The sequence below is a fragment of the Solanum tuberosum genome, unplaced genomic scaffold, assembly GCF_000226075.1.
Source record: "Solanum tuberosum cultivar DM 1-3 516 R44 unplaced genomic scaffold, SolTub_3.0 scf00091, whole genome shotgun sequence".
NCBI classification, from domain to species: domain Eukaryota; kingdom Viridiplantae; phylum Streptophyta; class Magnoliopsida; order Solanales; family Solanaceae; genus Solanum; species Solanum tuberosum.
In genome coordinates this window covers 672,831-690,218 of record NW_006239016.1, presented here as the reverse complement: position 1 = coordinate 690,218, position 17,388 = coordinate 672,831, and the positions used below count along the sequence as shown (strand labels likewise).

The following is a 17,388-nucleotide window of genomic DNA, read 5'->3' as shown; positions in this document are numbered from 1 at the left end:
TCCACTTTTGGGACTTGTACTCATTTTGTTAGTAGCTCTGTACTAGTGACTTCCAGGTTCTGGGAGGGAACTTTATATGTATATATGTTTTTGGTTTGCTTCCGCCTGTTTATATTGTTATTTGTCTACTCTTGTTTAGTTTCTACCCTTAGACCCATTACTTGTTGTTCCGGGTTACGGGTTGGCTTACCTACTGGTGGGTTATAGTAGGTGCCATCATGACTTGAGAAATCTGGTCGTGACATTCAACTAGTTAGAAGACTTGTTCAAAGGGTAAAGAAGAATCACTTGAAAAAAAGAGAGGGTAACTTTCCAAGTACATCATGGACTTGTACTAACTGGAAAGAATATTTGAAGATAGAATTGGTCTATCGTTGAGAAATTGCAATAATCATTCTGTTATCGCTCCCTAACAAAGGCGACTCTGTACCTCGAACACAAAATCTCTAGTTAAGGATGAAGAATACTTATCACTCCGTCACAACTCTTGATCTTGAGTAGAAAGTTAAAGCAGTACTTTTAGGGATTTTGTGGAGTTGATTTTACGGAATTGTCCCTTTCTTTAAACTACTTTTTTTTTTCTTTTTCAAAAGTACATTTCTTTCTAGGCTAGATTAATGCTTGTGAATATTCTTCTTTTTATTATTTATTTTTTATTTCTGTGGGGTAGGAAAAGAACTTGCACAAGATTAAAAATTAGTGAATAAACCTAGACGATAAAGCACGGAATTTAAATTTTAATGATACGTAACATGTCACGCAACAAATATAATATACTAACAAATTGTAAGTTAATTCCATGCTTAAGTGACAAGCAATGATTTGATTAAATCTAATCTGAAAAGATTAGTAATTAAAGCCATAGAATAATACCTTGAAGATATGATTCAAAACCAATAAATTTTCCAGGAATAAAGAAGAAGGAATGTTAGATCCAAAAGGAACTCATTTCTCAAAAGTGTTTTAACTATTTTCCACATGAAGAACATGGCTTTTAATCTTCATTAAGAATAAAAAGTTTTAGCACTCAAATGCATGCATACCAAATCCTATATGGAATCTCTCCCCTTTTTTCCAACTCCAATCATTGGATTTAGGACGCAATTATTGGTTGGGGGCACCCTACCTCCAAAGGTGGTTACATTGATGATCAAAGGTATATATAAAGGCGCAGGTGCAGAAACAGACTCAAAATTTTAAATTATTTATATGTATTTAGGGAATTTCTTAATATATGTATATTATTTTGATGAAAACTAATTAATTCTAGCTCCGTCTTGTGCGTGCATGTGTATTACATTATGTAGAAGGGGTATTAGTTAATATTATCAAGAAGTTGGAAGGACTTATCATTAAGTTACAAAGCATATTATATATTTAGATATATGTAATTGTTAGGTAGTTAAAAAGCGACAACAAGAGAGAATTTCCTGGTTAAATTAATACAAATATTGTTTAAGCATTAAACAAACAGAAATAAGTTTTCAAAGTTTGTACATTATTGAAGGTTCAAACTACTCTAGGTGGCAATAAAACAAATTACTGAACTTGTATAATTGAAAGTCGATCTTAATGGCCTCCAAATCATTTGTTTAATTATTTGCCTCTTATTAATGAGTACTTAATAGCATTAATGGTATCCAGAGTCATTGTCTAAAATTGAAAAATATATCATATATATACACATCTACAACTAGTTGAAAATAACTAAAATGTCTTCTATTAATTAGATCTTTGGAGATATAGACATGTCCAACTTGACATCCTTTTCACTAGGATTGACATAAATAGCGAAGAAATAAAAATATGATCGAATCGAATTAATTTGATTATTTTTTTTTGTTTTATTAATTTGATTTCAATATTAAATTTTTTAAAACTTTGATATTCGATTTGATTCTAAGATTTAATTTCAGAGCATAAGTTTAAACATAAACAAAGCAAGAAGATTTTAAGAACATTATCTTGGCATGATAATTGAAGGCAAAGGTATACCTAATGCAATTGCAAACATGGGACCCTATATTATTAAGTCCACTTTAATTTCCCTTGGACTTAATTGTGAACAAGGGACACAAAGAAACATTTTTTTCTTCTTTATATTAATTTTTTTAATAGAATTTTTGGTGTGTCCTTGTTTTAGGTGATGAGAAGGATTGGATGGTGACCTATCAATGAAGGGGATAATACCAACAAAGCCATTTCAAAGGCTTGATTAGTTAATTATGAACACAAGTTGTAGTGGGCTTTATATAAAAAGTTTTGGTTGATAGGCTACAACCTAAAACTGACATTCATTTTCTCTTACCTAGGTGTGTAAATGAGTGACTTCCAAAATAAAAAGAAAAGCAAATTATTTAATGGATAAATTATAGAAATACACACCTTTTGTTTCACTTATTTTCATTATCTCCCATTACTTTTAATTATTTATTTTCACACAATGTTTATATCAAGTCAATGAATTCAAGACATAACGATAAATTATTATTAAACATATAAATATATAAAGTTAAGTGATTTGTGTAATTTAAATTTTTGTAACTTTAAAAGTCAAATTGTTTATTTAGTGCAAATATTATATGAATGTAAGTATATTTCGCATAGACGCAAGTATCTTGCAATAACTTTAATCTATTTATTACTCTCACTTTTATTAGTTTTTTTTTTATATAAACAAGAACTAATCACATCTCAATTTCAAACAACGTAAACATAATTCTGGTAAACTCTACTCTTTTCAAATCCATTTTATTCATAAGTCGATAAAAAATCATTTGGTGGTCAACATGTTAGTATACAATCAAATGTTGGAGATTAGAGTATAAATTCCAGTATAAACAAAATAAGTACCTTTCGTTCCAATTCATGTAATACCCTTTTATTTTCAATCCATTTTAAAAGAAAATGACTTGTTCTCATATAAGTAAAGAATTTAACTTGAGACTTCTAAAGAAATGATTTATGGTTACATATAATTCTTTGCTTCTCTTACACAAATTCTGAAAATATTTTTTCTCTTAAATTTAATTTTCACTCAAACACTTTCACATGATTTGAAACAGATAAAGTATATGCAAGTTAACTTGAACACTGCCCTTATACAAAAATTACAAATCAAACCATCACAAGGGTAGTAGTACTTTTCATCTCATCACAAGTTTGGTGGTCTGTGTATTAGTACTTACAACTCTGAAATGGCTCAAGAAAAGGGCCAATGAGGAACAACAGGCGGTTAAGGAGAGAGAGAGTGGAGTAGGAGACTGATTTAGTGACCCCACCCCATGTCCTTTTCTCTTCATGAATAAAAAAAATTGTTTTGTGTGTTTTCACTACACATTTTGTTTCTTTTCAAACCCCACAAATAGCCCTGAGAGAACAGGTCTGCAAAGGACAAGATTTTCTGTACCATAAGATGAGTTTCAAATTTCATAATCAATATAATTGATTACAACAGGATGAGGGAGATAGAGTAATAAAACCCACCCCATCCAAAAGAAAAAACACAAGTATAAGACTAATTATTTTCTTCTTAGAGGAGAGAAAGAAAGACCAATAAAAGATCAACAAACTGGACCCTAGCTGTTTGTATATATGTCTCTACACATATACAATTATGCTTTGACAAGAAAGTTTTGATCTTTACTGTCTATTTCTCATTTGGTTCCTTGAGAAGATCATTTCATTTGAAACTGAGGTGAAAACTTTAACTAGCATCTTTCTTTGGTTCTCTTTTACTTCAAAGCTAACATCTTTTTCTTGTTTTTTCTTAGAGAAGTTCAAGAATGGTCTGAAAGGTTGGTTTTTTGCATGGCGAGTCAAGGAATTGGAGAGACTGGTTTGACAGATTCTGGAACATCACACCACAATCACAATATGCCATATGCTGTTTTTAGGGGGCTAAATCCTGCTAGCACAAGCTTCATGTATCATTCTACTCCCAAGTAATTAAAAATCCAGTTTTTCCCTTAAGTTTTGGTTAAGGATACATTTAATTTCAGCTTTTAACATGAGTTGTTTTTATTTTGTGTTATAGTGGTAATCAAGAAGGAGCTGGTTTTGATTTTGGAGAGCTAGAAGAAGCTTTTGTACTGCAAGGATTTAAGATGAGTAATGATGAAGCTAAAGCATGTATGGTTTTTTTCTCTTCTATACTTTTCTTTCTGACGTTTGCAATGTATAACTAACTCCTTACTGTAAAGCAAAGAAGCAAAGGGTGTTTGAATAAGTCCATAGAAGGGTTCATTAAGAGGCTTACTATTTCCAATATTGTAATCATTCTTGTGAAAAAGACTTGAATGGCGTGGGGTTTCAAACAAGGAAACATGAACTCCTTGCATGATTTACTGACTCCATAACTGCAGCTAAAAAAGAAAAAAGAAAAAAAGAAAAAGGGGAGATTAGGTTCTTCCCTTTATGATGTTTTGAAAGTTTTTTTTTTCTTTTTCTCTTTCTTATGTTCTCTTTTTTTATGCCGATCCCTCAAGATTTTGCTTTTGTGATTCTGTACAGCTTTATATGCAGCAGCAGCCACAGGGAAGCCTGCTGCAACTTTGGAGATGTTCCCTTCTTGGCCTATGAGATACCAACAGACCCCAAGAGTACTTAATTTATTTTTTCCATTTTATGCTTATCCTTCTTTGACCATGTTGTTTTAAAATTGTCCTATGTGCAATACAAGCTTGGACTTTTACTCAAAATAGGCAACCCCTTTGGAAGCTTTTATATAATGAAGGTGAAGTTAATTTTGCACACCATTTAAATCTGTTTTCTTGGCTTTGTCTTTTTACATATAGGAAAACTCAAAATCAAGAGAAGAGAGTACTGATTCAGGTTCACTTTCAAGCAGAGCTCAACCCCATTTTGAGCCAGAATCTCCCATCAGTAGAAAAACATCTTCAGACCATCAACTTCAGATAACACACAAATCTCTAGAACAACAACAGCAACAGCTTCAAGATATGGCAAGTAATAATAATCCAAGAACAGGAGTTTTACAAACTGAACTATCTTCCAAGTCCAACAGTGAAAAGGTTTTTCTCACAACACTTTATCCTCTCTTCTATTATCATATCCCAAGATCTCAGGAAAAAAGGTGGAATCTTTATTGTATAGACACAATCACAAATCCCAACAACTGCTAATGAATACACTAAAGACACAGTTTTTCTGAAGGATTCTCTGAGATCAGAAAAAAAAGAAAGAGAATCTTTACAGTGCTTTTTATACTTTTTACCCCCTATGCACTATTCATTACTGTAGTTTAAGCTCCAGTTAATAATATTTTCTCTTATCCCTAGAACTGTAGTTAACTCCTTGTTCTTCAGGTTTTTAAATCTTTCTTGGAACCAGAAAAAATAAATTCACAAGAATACCAGATGATACAATGAATTAGCTCATGTATACATCATCAGATGTTTTATTCTTAAATGCTTGGACACCAGTAGTAGTGTTTGAAAATTATAACTTTGATTCTGTCCAAAAATCTTAAAGTCTTTAAAAAAAGAATCTGCCTTATTTGACACGCTATACTACTTTTTTTAATTGCTTAACAAAAATTTATCTTCACGCAATTGAAGTATTCTCTTCTTGAATATTTCTACATAATTAAACAAGCTTTTGTTTTAATACTTTGTAGAAAAAGGGTGCTGCTTCAACCTCAGAGAGGGTACTTGATCCTAAGGTGGGGGTGCCCACACATATTCGCATTTGCCAAGAATATACAATTAAATTATCTTGTTTCCTAATTGGAAATTTTAAAATTATTAAACAGTACTATTTCTTTCTACTTTGTTTATTGTAGACATTGAGACGTTTAGCTCAAAATAGAGAAGCAGCAAAGAAAAGCAGGATAAGAAAAAAAGTAATGTTTTTCTTGTTTCCATTATTAAAGTCTTTTATATGCCAAATTCCTCTATCAATATTCTTTACATTTCACATTCTCATTATTATTATTTGCATTTATGCAGGCTTATGTACAACAGCTAGAAACAAGTAGGATAAGACTTTCTCAGCTAGAACAAGAACTTCAAAGGGCTAGCTCTCAGGTTGATAATATTTGAAAATGACTTATACTTTTTTTTTTTTTGTAGAATAATAAATGCAAGTGGTTATTTAATGGTTTTTTCTACTGATTGTGTGGCAAACAGGGGATTTTCTTGGGAGGTGGTACTGCTGCTGGTTCCAATATCAGCTCTGGTAAGTTTTGGACTATTATTGTAGCTGGTAAAGTTGTTGTTATGTGACCACGGGTTCGAGCTATGAAAATAGTCTCTTGCAAAAATGCAAGGTAAGACTGTGTACAATAGACCTTTCGGGTCCGACCTTTCCCCGATCCCTGCGCATAGCGTGAGTTTAGTGCACCGGACTTCCCTTTTTATTTTCTCGACCAATGCATTGCTTATGGACAACCAAGAAATATAAATTTAACTTATACTACTGTATACATTACCAATGTAATTAAATTTTTACCTAATCAGTACATTTTAACTCATCATAGTTCAGAGTTTTGACTACAGGCAGCACCCAGAATTTGTTGCATGCTAAGTCTTTATAATTCTTATTGGCTTCTAGTAGCAGACAAACAACTTGAGTTTGACTACAGAAAGTTTGTCTTTTTCTTTTGTACTTCTTTGTGTGACATTATTATGTAGAAAATCAGAGTACTCCAGTGTATATGAGTTGAAATTGTATTTGACTGAATACAATCTTTAGAGATTTTAATTGAACTCACATATTCTATTAGTGAAAGATTACTAAATAAGAGTTAAAAGGGTATTACTTTTTTACTATTTCATAAAAATAAAAATACCGTTCAAAATGTCAAGACCATGCATTTGCTAAGATTAGAGCCTTGGTAAAAACCATTGTGACAAAAATGCATTGTTCAATTTTTTGCTGCAGGTGCTGCAATATTTGATATGGAATATTCAAGATGGTTGGATGATGATCACAGGCACATAGCCGAGCTTCGAACTGCATTACAAGCACATTTATCAGATGGTGATCTTAGATTAATAGTTGATGGATACATTGCTCATTACGACGAAATTTTCAACTTGAAGGGAGTGGCAGCAAAATCTGATGTATTTCACCTAATCACTGGAATGTGGACAACTCCAGCTGAACGCTGCTTCCTTTGGATGGGTGGTTTTAGGCCCTCTGAGCTTATCAAGGTAAATGTTGCAATTTTGGACTGATTTTCTGACCTATTGTTGGACAATTTTCTTGAAAAAGCAAAAAAATAAAGTTGTATATTCTTATGTACAAAGCAAATATGTTTTTCATAAAAATATGACAAATAAAGATTGTTGTCCGTTTAAAGGAAAAACATGGTCGAGGTGGTGGCATATCATATAATTTAACCTGTTATAGCAAATCGTGTGTTTTATTTTACATGTAACTAGTTCCACGTATTGTGTAAAGTAACTGTAATTATATTTTAGATGATCTTTCTTCTAGTAAAATTACACTAAATGCCCATGTCAAAGTTCAAATGAAGTCAAATTTACTACTTTTGTTGTTTCTAATCATACTATGATCATTTGTGAAATTGAGCAGATGTTGATAGGACAATTAGACCCTTTAACAGAGCAGCAAGTAGTTGGAATATACAGCCTCCAACAATCTTCCCAACAGGCAGAGGAAGCTCTTTCACAGGGACTAGAACAACTACAACAATCTCTAATTGATACTGTTGCCACTGCTTCTCTCCATGATGGAATGCATCATATGGCTCTTGCATTGGGGAAACTCTCCAATCTTGAAGGATTTGTTCGTCAGGTAACATTAATCCCAAATTTGTTAACGATATTCGTTTTTCTCTGATAATATTGTCTATGTGGATATTAAGTGCATATGTCATTGTCCGTTTTACCTACTCTTTTTGACTCGAACTATAGTAAGTTTAAAGTACATATATTAAGTTTGTAACTATTGTCATGAAACAGTATTCAGTAGTACAGTCATAGCACTACGCATGACTTGTTATTTTTCCTTTTCATTTGATATCCATATCATCAGTCGCGTAGATAGGAGGTTTCATTCATCATTTACTATATATATACATAAAATAAAATTTTGATGTTGTATATGGTATATACAAAAAAATGTGATTTTCAAGCGATGAACTCCCTTCCGCCCCTGCATATCATGCACAGTCGAGGACGAAAATACTCTGGTTTTCTGTTCATTACAACAACCTGCTTCAATTATACCATTTGCAGATAAAGAATGCACGCATGCTTGATAAGATCATTATATTTTATGGAATATTTTATTTAACTGTATCCCTATCCAAATATGAAGCATGTTCCAATAGAAGCCATAGAAGAGCTATCAAGAAATTAAAACAAATTACAAAAAATGTCAACGTATTAGTACTTTATTTCAAATAATAGACATAACACTATTACGACTTATTTAATGATTGGAATATTCCAAGGCCATCTCAATACAACTATACAAGACAATTTGAAGGGTTTCAACCATTTAAAACATTGTTTAAGGATATTATTATGTCCTGGCTGCCTGACAATTACAGGTCCATTTCAAACTTCTATTTTGATTGAGATATTTAATTAATCAATTCTTTTGTCTCCATTGTCTATTATCATTTAGTAGATATGATGACGACATAAGTTGAACTTGAATGAAGTAGTAAAGATTCATTCATATAGCTGACCCCTACTTATTTGAGACTGAAGCGTATTGACTACTGATCACATCTTTATTGTTCATAATTCCAGGCTGATAATTTGAGACAACAAACATTGCATCAATTACACAGAATATTAACAGTAAGACAAGCAGCCAGATGTTTCTTGGTGATTGGAGAATATTATGGTCGACTACGAGCTCTAAGTTCTCTATGGTTATCTCGTCCACGAGAGTAAGATTCTATAATTTATAATCTTGTAAGGGAAAATGTTTGTCAATATGAACAAGTATAAAATAATTTCTTTCAAATCGTAATCTTATTTCAATTATCTATATGATTTAGGACACTGATCGTGGATGATAATTCTTGTCAAACAATAACGGGATTACAAATGGTACAATCTTCTCAGAACCACTTCTCAAATTTCTGATGATAAATCTCTTCATGATGATCAAATTGTATTTCTGAGAGCTACCTACTTAGTTAAGTAGATTATTTTTTTTTTCATTTTTGTTGTTAGCTTCTTGATATTATGACTAAGTTATCATGTAAATGTAAGGAATCAAGATTATGTGCAAGAGGAAGTTACCTTTAGGGTCTGTTGGTTCAAAATCAGGTTATTCTAAGATTATAATCACGATTATCTATCACATATATAAAAAAACGTAAGTTGAGCAATAAATGCGAGATAATATGAAATTTATATATTAAGTTTATTTGTGGAAAAAGGACAAGAGAGAATTGGGGATAAGGTATGAAGCTGACTCAATAATTGTCTTTATTTGAAGTATTTTTAGTGATGATTTTAGAAAGATGGTTGGTTGTTCTTCATTTCTGTGAAGTGGTTGAGAATATTATTTTAAGGAGGAAGGGACAGAAAAAAACAAAGAAAAAAAGAAGCAAATTATTAGTTGGATAAAATTGTCTCTTGCAAATGGAAGATATATGATGTTAATTGAGAGGGTGACTTGCTCTTGGTGTGCATGAAGAGACTATCAAGTTGTGTATAATTTAATAGAGAAATGGAGAGAACTTGTATATGATGGATTAAATTCAATAAAATAAACAAGTATATATGTGGTGAGATGGGTGGAGTAGGGAGATTGTATATATACTAAAATGGTATGTGGTGAGATGATTGGAATTCTTTTATCTTTAATCAGAATGATTTGAACTCCTTGAAATTGAATTTTTTTTATTAGGGGTGTTGTCCTCATAAATGAATCCTATATTGTATGAATCTAAAATAAATTAAGCCCAAATATAAATACTGAACATCAAACAAAAACACAAAAAGAATTAAAGGGAAATTGTATATACAAGTATGGCACACACGTAACAACATGTGGATTCTTCAATGGGAAAGAAAAAAAGGCAAAAATTAGTTGCTATGAATACCTAATTCATCCACTCCCATGAATATGAGGAAGTTAGTTGCATATTTGCTTTTTCTAAACCCTTTTTTTTCTTGTTCTTTTTTCCGTTTCAATATAAATTTCATCAACTCTTGGGTTGATGAAAACGAAGATATTGGCTATCCAAATAGATTTTCAACTTGCTACGACGCTTCAAGGTTCAAGAAATTGTCAATTTTTTTTGTTACGTTACTCATATTTCAACAAACATTGTAGTACCAACGACACGATGATAATCTATTCAATGTAATTTCATAAATGGAATTTGAAGAGGGTAGTGTGTACACAATCTAATTCCTATCTTGTGAAGATTAAGAGGTTATTTCCTATGTATCCTTGACACAAGTAAAACATATCAAATGATTAGGAAAGAGAAATACAATAGTGAAGAAGTCATGTCGAAAATAATGGAGAAAAGAACCATAACAATAACAAATACATTATACAAATAATAATAAAATCGAAAACAAAACAGTAGAATTATTCTGTTTGATTCTCTTTTGGACTACATTTTCGAAATAAAAAAATATTTGAAAAGTAAAATAAACATTTTTAAGGAAAATTTATAGGAAATAATAAATATTTTAAATTAGTCTAGTAAATCATTTTACACTTAAATACTCCACTACTTTTGATTGCCATTAGGATTTTAAATTAACCTATGAAAATATAATTAATTAAAGTGGAAATTAAAAATGCATTACCTGTCATTATCAGCGTGCTTTCGCTTACTGAATTAAATTTTAGTAGTTTTTGTACTACCAAATGATTATGACCAAATCTTTATTATTAAAATCTCATGTCGTTTTAGTAATTAGGTTTTGCCTTAATGATATGTAAAATTATTCTTTAATTGGTACTAATTGTTTTGGTGGTCCAAAACCAAAAGTAGTACTTAGCTAGTTTTTTTTAAAAAAAAAACAGCGACAACGTTGATGTTTCAACTAAAACGTAGGTTTTTAACCTAACTATGTAAAGGCAAGAATATAAATATATGTTCTTGGATGGAAGGATTCAAACCTAAAAATCAGTTGCCTTACTACTTGAGACCATGCTTCGTTTAAAATTTCTATAGTTGATTCTAGTTCTATATTATTTATAATAACATTCACGAGTTGGAAATAAGAAGACTTTAACACTACAACAAAAACAATTTTTAGCGACAATAAATATAGACATTAATAAAGAGTGTTAAAGTCTTACTGACATTAGTTAAGTGTCATTAGAACCAATGTCGCTAAAGGCTTTAGGAACATATAAAAAGAGTGCTGATTGCCGCTAAAAATACATATTTAATAGTAATTAAGCTATTGCCGTTAATTAATTACCGCTAATGATCATTAAAAATGTAGTGTAAGTTGCAAGGTGACACTTGTCATAAATGATAAAATATGCCTATCTGATCTTCTGTTTGATTCTCTTTTGGACTCGTCAATGAGTTTGGAAACAAATCCGCAAAATATTATTGGGCCTAAGCGAATAATATTAGGAAAAATTACTTAACTAGACATACATCACTACTATATATATTAGTTTTACCTCTAGTTTCAAATAATTACATATATTACTATTTTTATTATTTTATACCTTATATTTTAAAAAATACAATCAAATATACAAATTTCTTAAAAATAGAATTAATTAATTATCTATATATTTAAAAACCTAAATTAATAGTCATTTGACAATTTGCATTTTTTTCTCGAAAGAGAGTCATACCCCCCTGCCAATTACATTAACAATTTGAATTCTCTCTCTCACCAGCCATATCCCTCTGCCAATCACCTTATCCAACCGTAACTCTCATCATACCACCCTCACGTCCTCCACCACCATCTCTCACTTCCTTCATCCTCTCAAATCGCATTTTCATCTTCAACTATTAAAACTGAATCTTGATAATAATTAGCATTATATGTAGAGGTTTGTTACTATTGTTACATTATTACCATGTTTCTGGTATAGAGTTCTTCCATTTCGTGTATTTAAGATATTAAGCCTCAATTAATTTGGAACTGTAAACATGTATCTCGATTTTTCAAATCGACTTTTCCTTTTCATGTATCCAAGATATTAAGCCTCAATTAATTTGATATTGTAAACATGTATCTCGAATATTCAAACCGACGGATACATGTATCTGGCGAGTAATGATGTATGTATTCAAAGGACAAAATCTGGCATAGAAAGTAATATGGTGATATTGGTCATTGTTGAAAAAACTCACAATCGCAAGGAAGAGAAATAAACAAATTGATGCCAAGAAGATGAAGTTTACAATTAAAGAATTAGTTTGGTTTTATGATTTCGTTATTTTAGGAAAATTTGTTAAAATTGATACACTAAGGATATCTAGATCTGTTAGAGTGGTTAATTAAGCCTCAATTACTCCTCTAATTACGGAAATCAGTTACACACATTTAATTCAAAATTAATAAAACATGTATCTCGAATATTCAAATCGCCGGATACATGTATCTGGCGAGTAATGATACATGTATCCAAAGGACAGCCACCGGCTACATGTATTTGACAATTAGTAATGATACATGTATCCAAAGGATGAATGAAATATGGTATAGAAAGTAATATTTAAAACTATCGAGAATTTTAGTAATTAGGACCTAAACTAGTGGGATTTATGTAGTTTGATCATAATATTACCATTCACGCTTTGACAGATTTGGGCATGCGGAGGTGATGAATGAAATGAACCTACTTGTATCGATGATGATCAAAGTGTCTTTATTAATTACATTTTGTCGACGCTAATCATTGAACATTTGTAAGAATTTCAACAATTTTGATGTAGAAATTAATAGTAATAAGTCCTTAATTGTTGTGAAATGTCAACTAATTGAGGAAATCTAGTGGTTCTTATTCACCTAACAGTAGAATGATCAATTGCTTTATTTTTTATTTTTTTTTATGACAAGGGAAATCCGCAGTTGCTATCCTTTTGATGCGCATAGGGTAAAACTCCCGCTCCTATGCAATAGCTCGCAAACCAAATAGGAGAGGTAACCCGCACTAGACAAGCCTAGTGCGACGTGCTCGACCCAGAAGGTAAACCCCTTGCTTTCGCTGGCAAGGGGTTTCTTGAGACCTCCAACATGAAAGTCTCAAGCTCAAACCATTGGGCCACCCCGAATGGTGTATTATTTATTTATTTTCTTGACATTTTTTATAAAATGGAATTTTGAGCAAATATGATTGAAGCCGCTCACCTGATTTTCGAAATTAAACAAGTACATAAGGACAAATAGATAAAAATAATTAAAGAAGGAGAAAAAAATGGATCGAATATATCATTTTTCTATTGGTGTTTGTTTGACTAATAAGTGAATTGTTACCGACAAAACAAAGCAATCTAACTGCAAAGTGTAAACTATCCATTGCGCCGTCAAAATAGCCGGCCCAGACAGATCTACCGAGTTTGACGATGCAACAACTCAGCCCAGTCCTAAATTTGAGGAGTTCGATTTTTTAAAAACAATGTTGGAAGATGTAATTCTTGATTAATTTTCAACTGTTACAATTGGTCAGTTGCCATCGATGGTAGGTTCAGTCAATTCTTACAATAAAGAGTTATCCGAAAGGTAACAATTACTAACTTTTAGGTAACTTGCCTCGGTATTTGCAAGTTATGCATGACCTCAGATAGGAAGGCGGGAGAACACAAATTTTGGAAGAAGGTTGGTATGTAGGAGTGTGTCCATACTAGTAGGAACGAGTACATTGTCCTGTCTCCTTTACTAGTAGAGTTGTAGGATTACTCTTGCAATTTCTTGTTCTTTTACTATCGGTTGTTTTTGTTACTATCTATTGGCTCTTGTACATACATTACATTTTTTTTTCTAGACTATTTTTGTCTTGAGCGGACGGTCTATCAAAAACCACCAAAGTACATCACCTCTGAAGTAGAGATAAGGTTTGTGTACACTCTACCCTCTCTATACCCCACTTTGTAAAACTAATTTGGGTTTGTTGTTGTTGTCAGGCACAATGTAGTGTCATGGTAGCGTTAGTTTTGCAAGCAAGCCCCTATGTGATAGCTAGGCTCATAGCGTAACTCTCAAATTGATCTGACATTTCTAGTGTCTTTGAAACTCAAAAGAGAACAAATTCTTTCTTTTAACTATGCCAAAGAGCGGACTCACATTATCCTATTAAACAATCGAGATGTCAACCACTTGAGTACCTTAATCTTAGTGTGTTTTACGCTTATCATTATGTAAAACTTCAACTCTTTGCTTTAAGAACATGAAAGTGATTGAAATGGTTTATATAGTTTGCGTGTCTTGTCTTGATATCTAAGGCACATAACATTTCAAGGCCTTTTCTTTTCGTAAGGGATCTCTTTTCTCATTAAAAGAGAGGAAAAAAAAACAATCAAGATTCAAGTATGAAGTTTTCTATTTGCAGAAAAGCTCAACCAAGTCCCTTTATCTGTCTTAATTCTTCTTGAATACATACAAAAACATCAAAAATTGTCAAACATAGTAATCTGCATACTCGAGTTTGATTTCTATTGTGTTGCGATCGATGCACCTTAGATGAAAACAAGTAAAGTTATTTAGCAGTATGCATCCAACTTGATGAATCTGCTACAGCACGCAGATCTACAAAACTCAATCACTTTAGCTTCAGTTTCAGTTTAGATATAGGAGAGAAAGGGGGTGTCAATCATTCTTTGACAAGATTTTTCAATGAAAACTGATACCCGTAATAGCAAGTCTCGTCGCCTTAAAGATATCCTTCCCTTTTATGTTTCAATATCTATGTCTAGTACAGTTGAAATACCTCAAAAAGTTTATGAAGACAATGCAAATCAATCACACTTGTATTAATTAATTTCAAGAAATCAATCTACTTACAGGGAATAAATACTTAGTGATCTGCTAACTTTGGCTTGTATAATGGAGGATCTTCCCAAAGCAAAAGTGATGTCAAGACAGCTTCACACACTGCAGTGTCATACACAAGCAAGTGACCACAGTCAGGAACTTCGTGATATCGAATCCAGGGCAGCCTTTGCGAGACGTGTCTTTGTAACTGAACAGGCACAACTTTGTCTTTGACACCTTGCCAGATGTGAACCGAGCTTTCGTTTTGTGGGTATGGGTCAGTTAGCTCCAACGGATTAAAATCCCATTTTCCAAAAGCTACATTAATGTCACTACAAAGGGAGTCGAATACACTTCGGTCCTTAAGGCCATCCTGTAAATTAAAGTACAGCTTCTGATCATATATTTACAAAAGTTAAACGTGTAGTGACTTCTACTGCCAACAACCAGAATAGCGATTCTGATACAGCAGATCATACAAAATGTGTTCTTTTTTTTGTCTGAATGGAACGTTACCTGAGTGAACAACTGATATCCCGGTGTGTTCTTCAACACTTCCAAGTCTCTCTCACAGAAAAATTGAGGATTTCCATCAAGAACAGACGCTGATGGGAAAACTTTCTGAGTCAACCACCAATGTAATATCCCCCGAGCATAACATGTGATCCAAATTACCCACCGAGAGAGTTGTTTCCTGTAATCATTCTTCACTAGATCCTTAGGCAGTGTGCGCCATTTATAATTGACAAAGGGAACGACGAGAGCAACACCTGCAAGCCTGCAATGCATTATACTTCAAAAGTAAAATCTAATAGGCCTAAACCTTAACCAGTAAAGCCAACAAACTAAAAACTCACGAGATAGTTCTCTAACCTTCCAGGAATGTGCTTGATGCAACTCCAAGCCGGGTAACATCCCAACGACACACCTATTACGTAGAATCTGGATCCTAATTCCAACAGATCAGCTAGCTCTTCAATATCAGACGCTTCACTTTTAAGCGACCTTTTTGAATTTATATCACTCTCTCCATATCCAGCTCTATCAAAGATCAAAAGGTATATCCCCAATTCATCAAGAAGTTCCTGGCAACTAGAGCAATATTAGATCATTCTAAACTAGACATTTTAGACAAGCTAATTCAAGAATAACATCTCCTCAGCACAAAAAGAACACACTTTCCCACTCCCTCAAAGAATCTAAATATGCTAACCACAAAACCAATGTTGGTCGGACTCTCCAAAAATATCTCCAACTGCATGTCGGATCCTCCAAAAGTAGTGCATTTTTGGAGGATCCGCGCAACATAGCCCAAAGCAGAAGAGATTTTTAATAACTTACTCTGTCTTGAAGCCATTTCAGTTATCGCAGTAAACAATAGTTCTAACCAGGTAATGCCAAGTTCAATTGTTCTTGAAAAAAAAAACAACCATTTATGGATCTATTAATTTCAACCCTCTCTCTTCAAATCTATGATATTGATACCAAATTCACAATTCTCTACCACTTTAATGCTTAAGTATCAGTCTCAAACAGTGAAAAGTAAGATTCAAAATCAAGAAACTATGGTGTATAGATACAAATCAAAAAAATTGAAAGAGGAACAGAATCTACATACATCAGAAGCCATAAAGCTCATTTCTTTAGAACTGCCAAAGCCATGAACAATGATGATTCTGTATTTGGATATGTTTTTGGGTACCCCTCTTTCTCTATAAGCAAGATATCTACCATCACCAAGTTTGACTCTAGGTGAAGTGACAACAACAGATTCATCTATAAGTGATTTGGATTCAGTTTTCTCAGTAGAAGGCTCTGTGGGCTGACCAGCACATCCTAGACAACCCATCATCATCAATACAAGTTTCTTGAAAACCATTAATTTTCTGAGAAAAAGGGGGCAAAATTAATCATCATATAACTTATGAAAAAAATTGAAACTTTCAGTTTATAGGTTTGAATTTAGCTTACCAGATACACAAATTCTTTGGGAAAAAAATCAAGAATTAGTAGCCTTGATTGATTGGTAGATGAGGTGTATGGGTATTTGTACTTTTTTCCATCGTTACCCTTTTACTTCTTTTTGACTAATTGAAGATGTGTTATTGAGTTACTAAAGTTAATACTACTCCCTCCGTCCCTTTTTAGTTGTCCACTTTAAGAAATGACACACAGATTAAGGCAACAATGATTAGCACAGTGAAGTTACAATTTTACCCTTATGACAACTTTTCACTTCAAAATTACAACCACTTATTTGAATTCAAGTGAAATAAATTGGAGGGAAACAACATACACTTTTACAATTTTCAAGAAGTGTAAATAAGGGTATAATAGGAAAAAATTTGTTGTCCTTTCTTCATTTGTCAAAATGGACAACTAAATAGGGACAACCAAAAAAGGAAATATGGACAAGTAAATAGGGACGGAGGGAGTATGTGTGAGGACTAAAATGGCAGCCTGTCTT

The 17,388-nt window shown here is 32.5% G+C and overlaps 2 protein-coding genes across 5 annotated transcripts; one reads left to right on the top strand and one right to left on the bottom strand.

Moving 5' to 3' along the window:
- Nucleotides 1-3,361: 3,361 nt before the first annotated feature.
- LOC102605180 (transcription factor TGA2) lies at nucleotides 3,362-9,271 on the top strand. 4 transcript variants are annotated; one of them, XM_015308720.1, is made up of 13 exons: nucleotides 3,362-3,697; nucleotides 3,779-3,944; nucleotides 4,037-4,131; nucleotides 4,513-4,601; nucleotides 4,797-5,033; nucleotides 5,639-5,683; nucleotides 5,804-5,863; nucleotides 5,970-6,047; nucleotides 6,150-6,198; nucleotides 6,904-7,175; nucleotides 7,561-7,782; nucleotides 8,748-8,890; nucleotides 9,002-9,271. In XM_015308720.1, the coding sequence occupies exons 2-13, from the start codon at nucleotides 3,811-3,813 to the stop codon at nucleotides 9,087-9,089; spliced, it is 1,512 nt and encodes a 503-aa protein (XP_015164206.1). In that variant the 5' UTR covers nucleotides 3,362-3,697; nucleotides 3,779-3,810; the 3' UTR covers nucleotides 9,090-9,271. The 4 variants fall into 4 exon arrangements, with proteins under 4 accessions (XP_015164206.1, XP_006347245.1, XP_006347244.1 ...); XM_006347183.2 differs by having other exon boundaries at nucleotides 3,774-3,926; XM_006347182.2 differs by having other exon boundaries at nucleotides 3,774-3,944.
- Nucleotides 9,272-14,491: 5,220 nt separating this feature from the next.
- On the bottom strand, nucleotides 14,492-17,032 carry LOC102604844 (uncharacterized). The gene is made up of 5 exons (XM_006347181.2): nucleotides 16,893-17,032; nucleotides 16,540-16,807; nucleotides 15,795-16,006; nucleotides 15,438-15,699; nucleotides 14,492-15,294 (listed from the first exon to the last, which is right to left on the bottom strand). Exons 2-5 carry the CDS (start codon nucleotides 16,798-16,800, stop codon nucleotides 14,965-14,967), a joined length of 1,065 nt encoding a protein of 354 aa, XP_006347243.1. The 5' UTR covers nucleotides 16,801-16,807; nucleotides 16,893-17,032; the 3' UTR covers nucleotides 14,492-14,964.
- Nucleotides 17,033-17,388: the final 356 nt, after the last annotated feature.

Bases quoted from the DNA above. Each gene is read 5' to 3' on its own strand.
- LOC102605180 (XM_015308720.1), top strand. From the start codon at position 3,811: ATGGCGAGTCAAGGAATTGGAGAGACTGGTTTGACAGATTCTGGAACA. The intron at 4,132-4,512 runs GTATGGTTTTTT...GATTCTGTACAG, and splicing joins TAATGATGAAGCTAAAGCAT to CTTTATATGCAGCAGCAGCC. The intron at 5,864-5,969 runs GTAATGTTTTTC...GCATTTATGCAG, and splicing joins AAAGCAGGATAAGAAAAAAA to GCTTATGTACAACAGCTAGA.
- LOC102604844 (XM_006347181.2), bottom strand. From the start codon at position 16,800: ATGGTTTTCAAGAAACTTGTATTGATGATGATGGGTTGTCTAGGATGT. The intron at 16,007-16,539 runs GTATGTAGATTC...TCTAGTTGCCAG, and splicing joins TGAGCTTTATGGCTTCTGAT to GAACTTCTTGATGAATTGGG. The intron at 15,700-15,794 runs GTTAGAGAACTA...AATGCATTGCAG, and splicing joins ATCAAGCACATTCCTGGAAG to GCTTGCAGGTGTTGCTCTCG.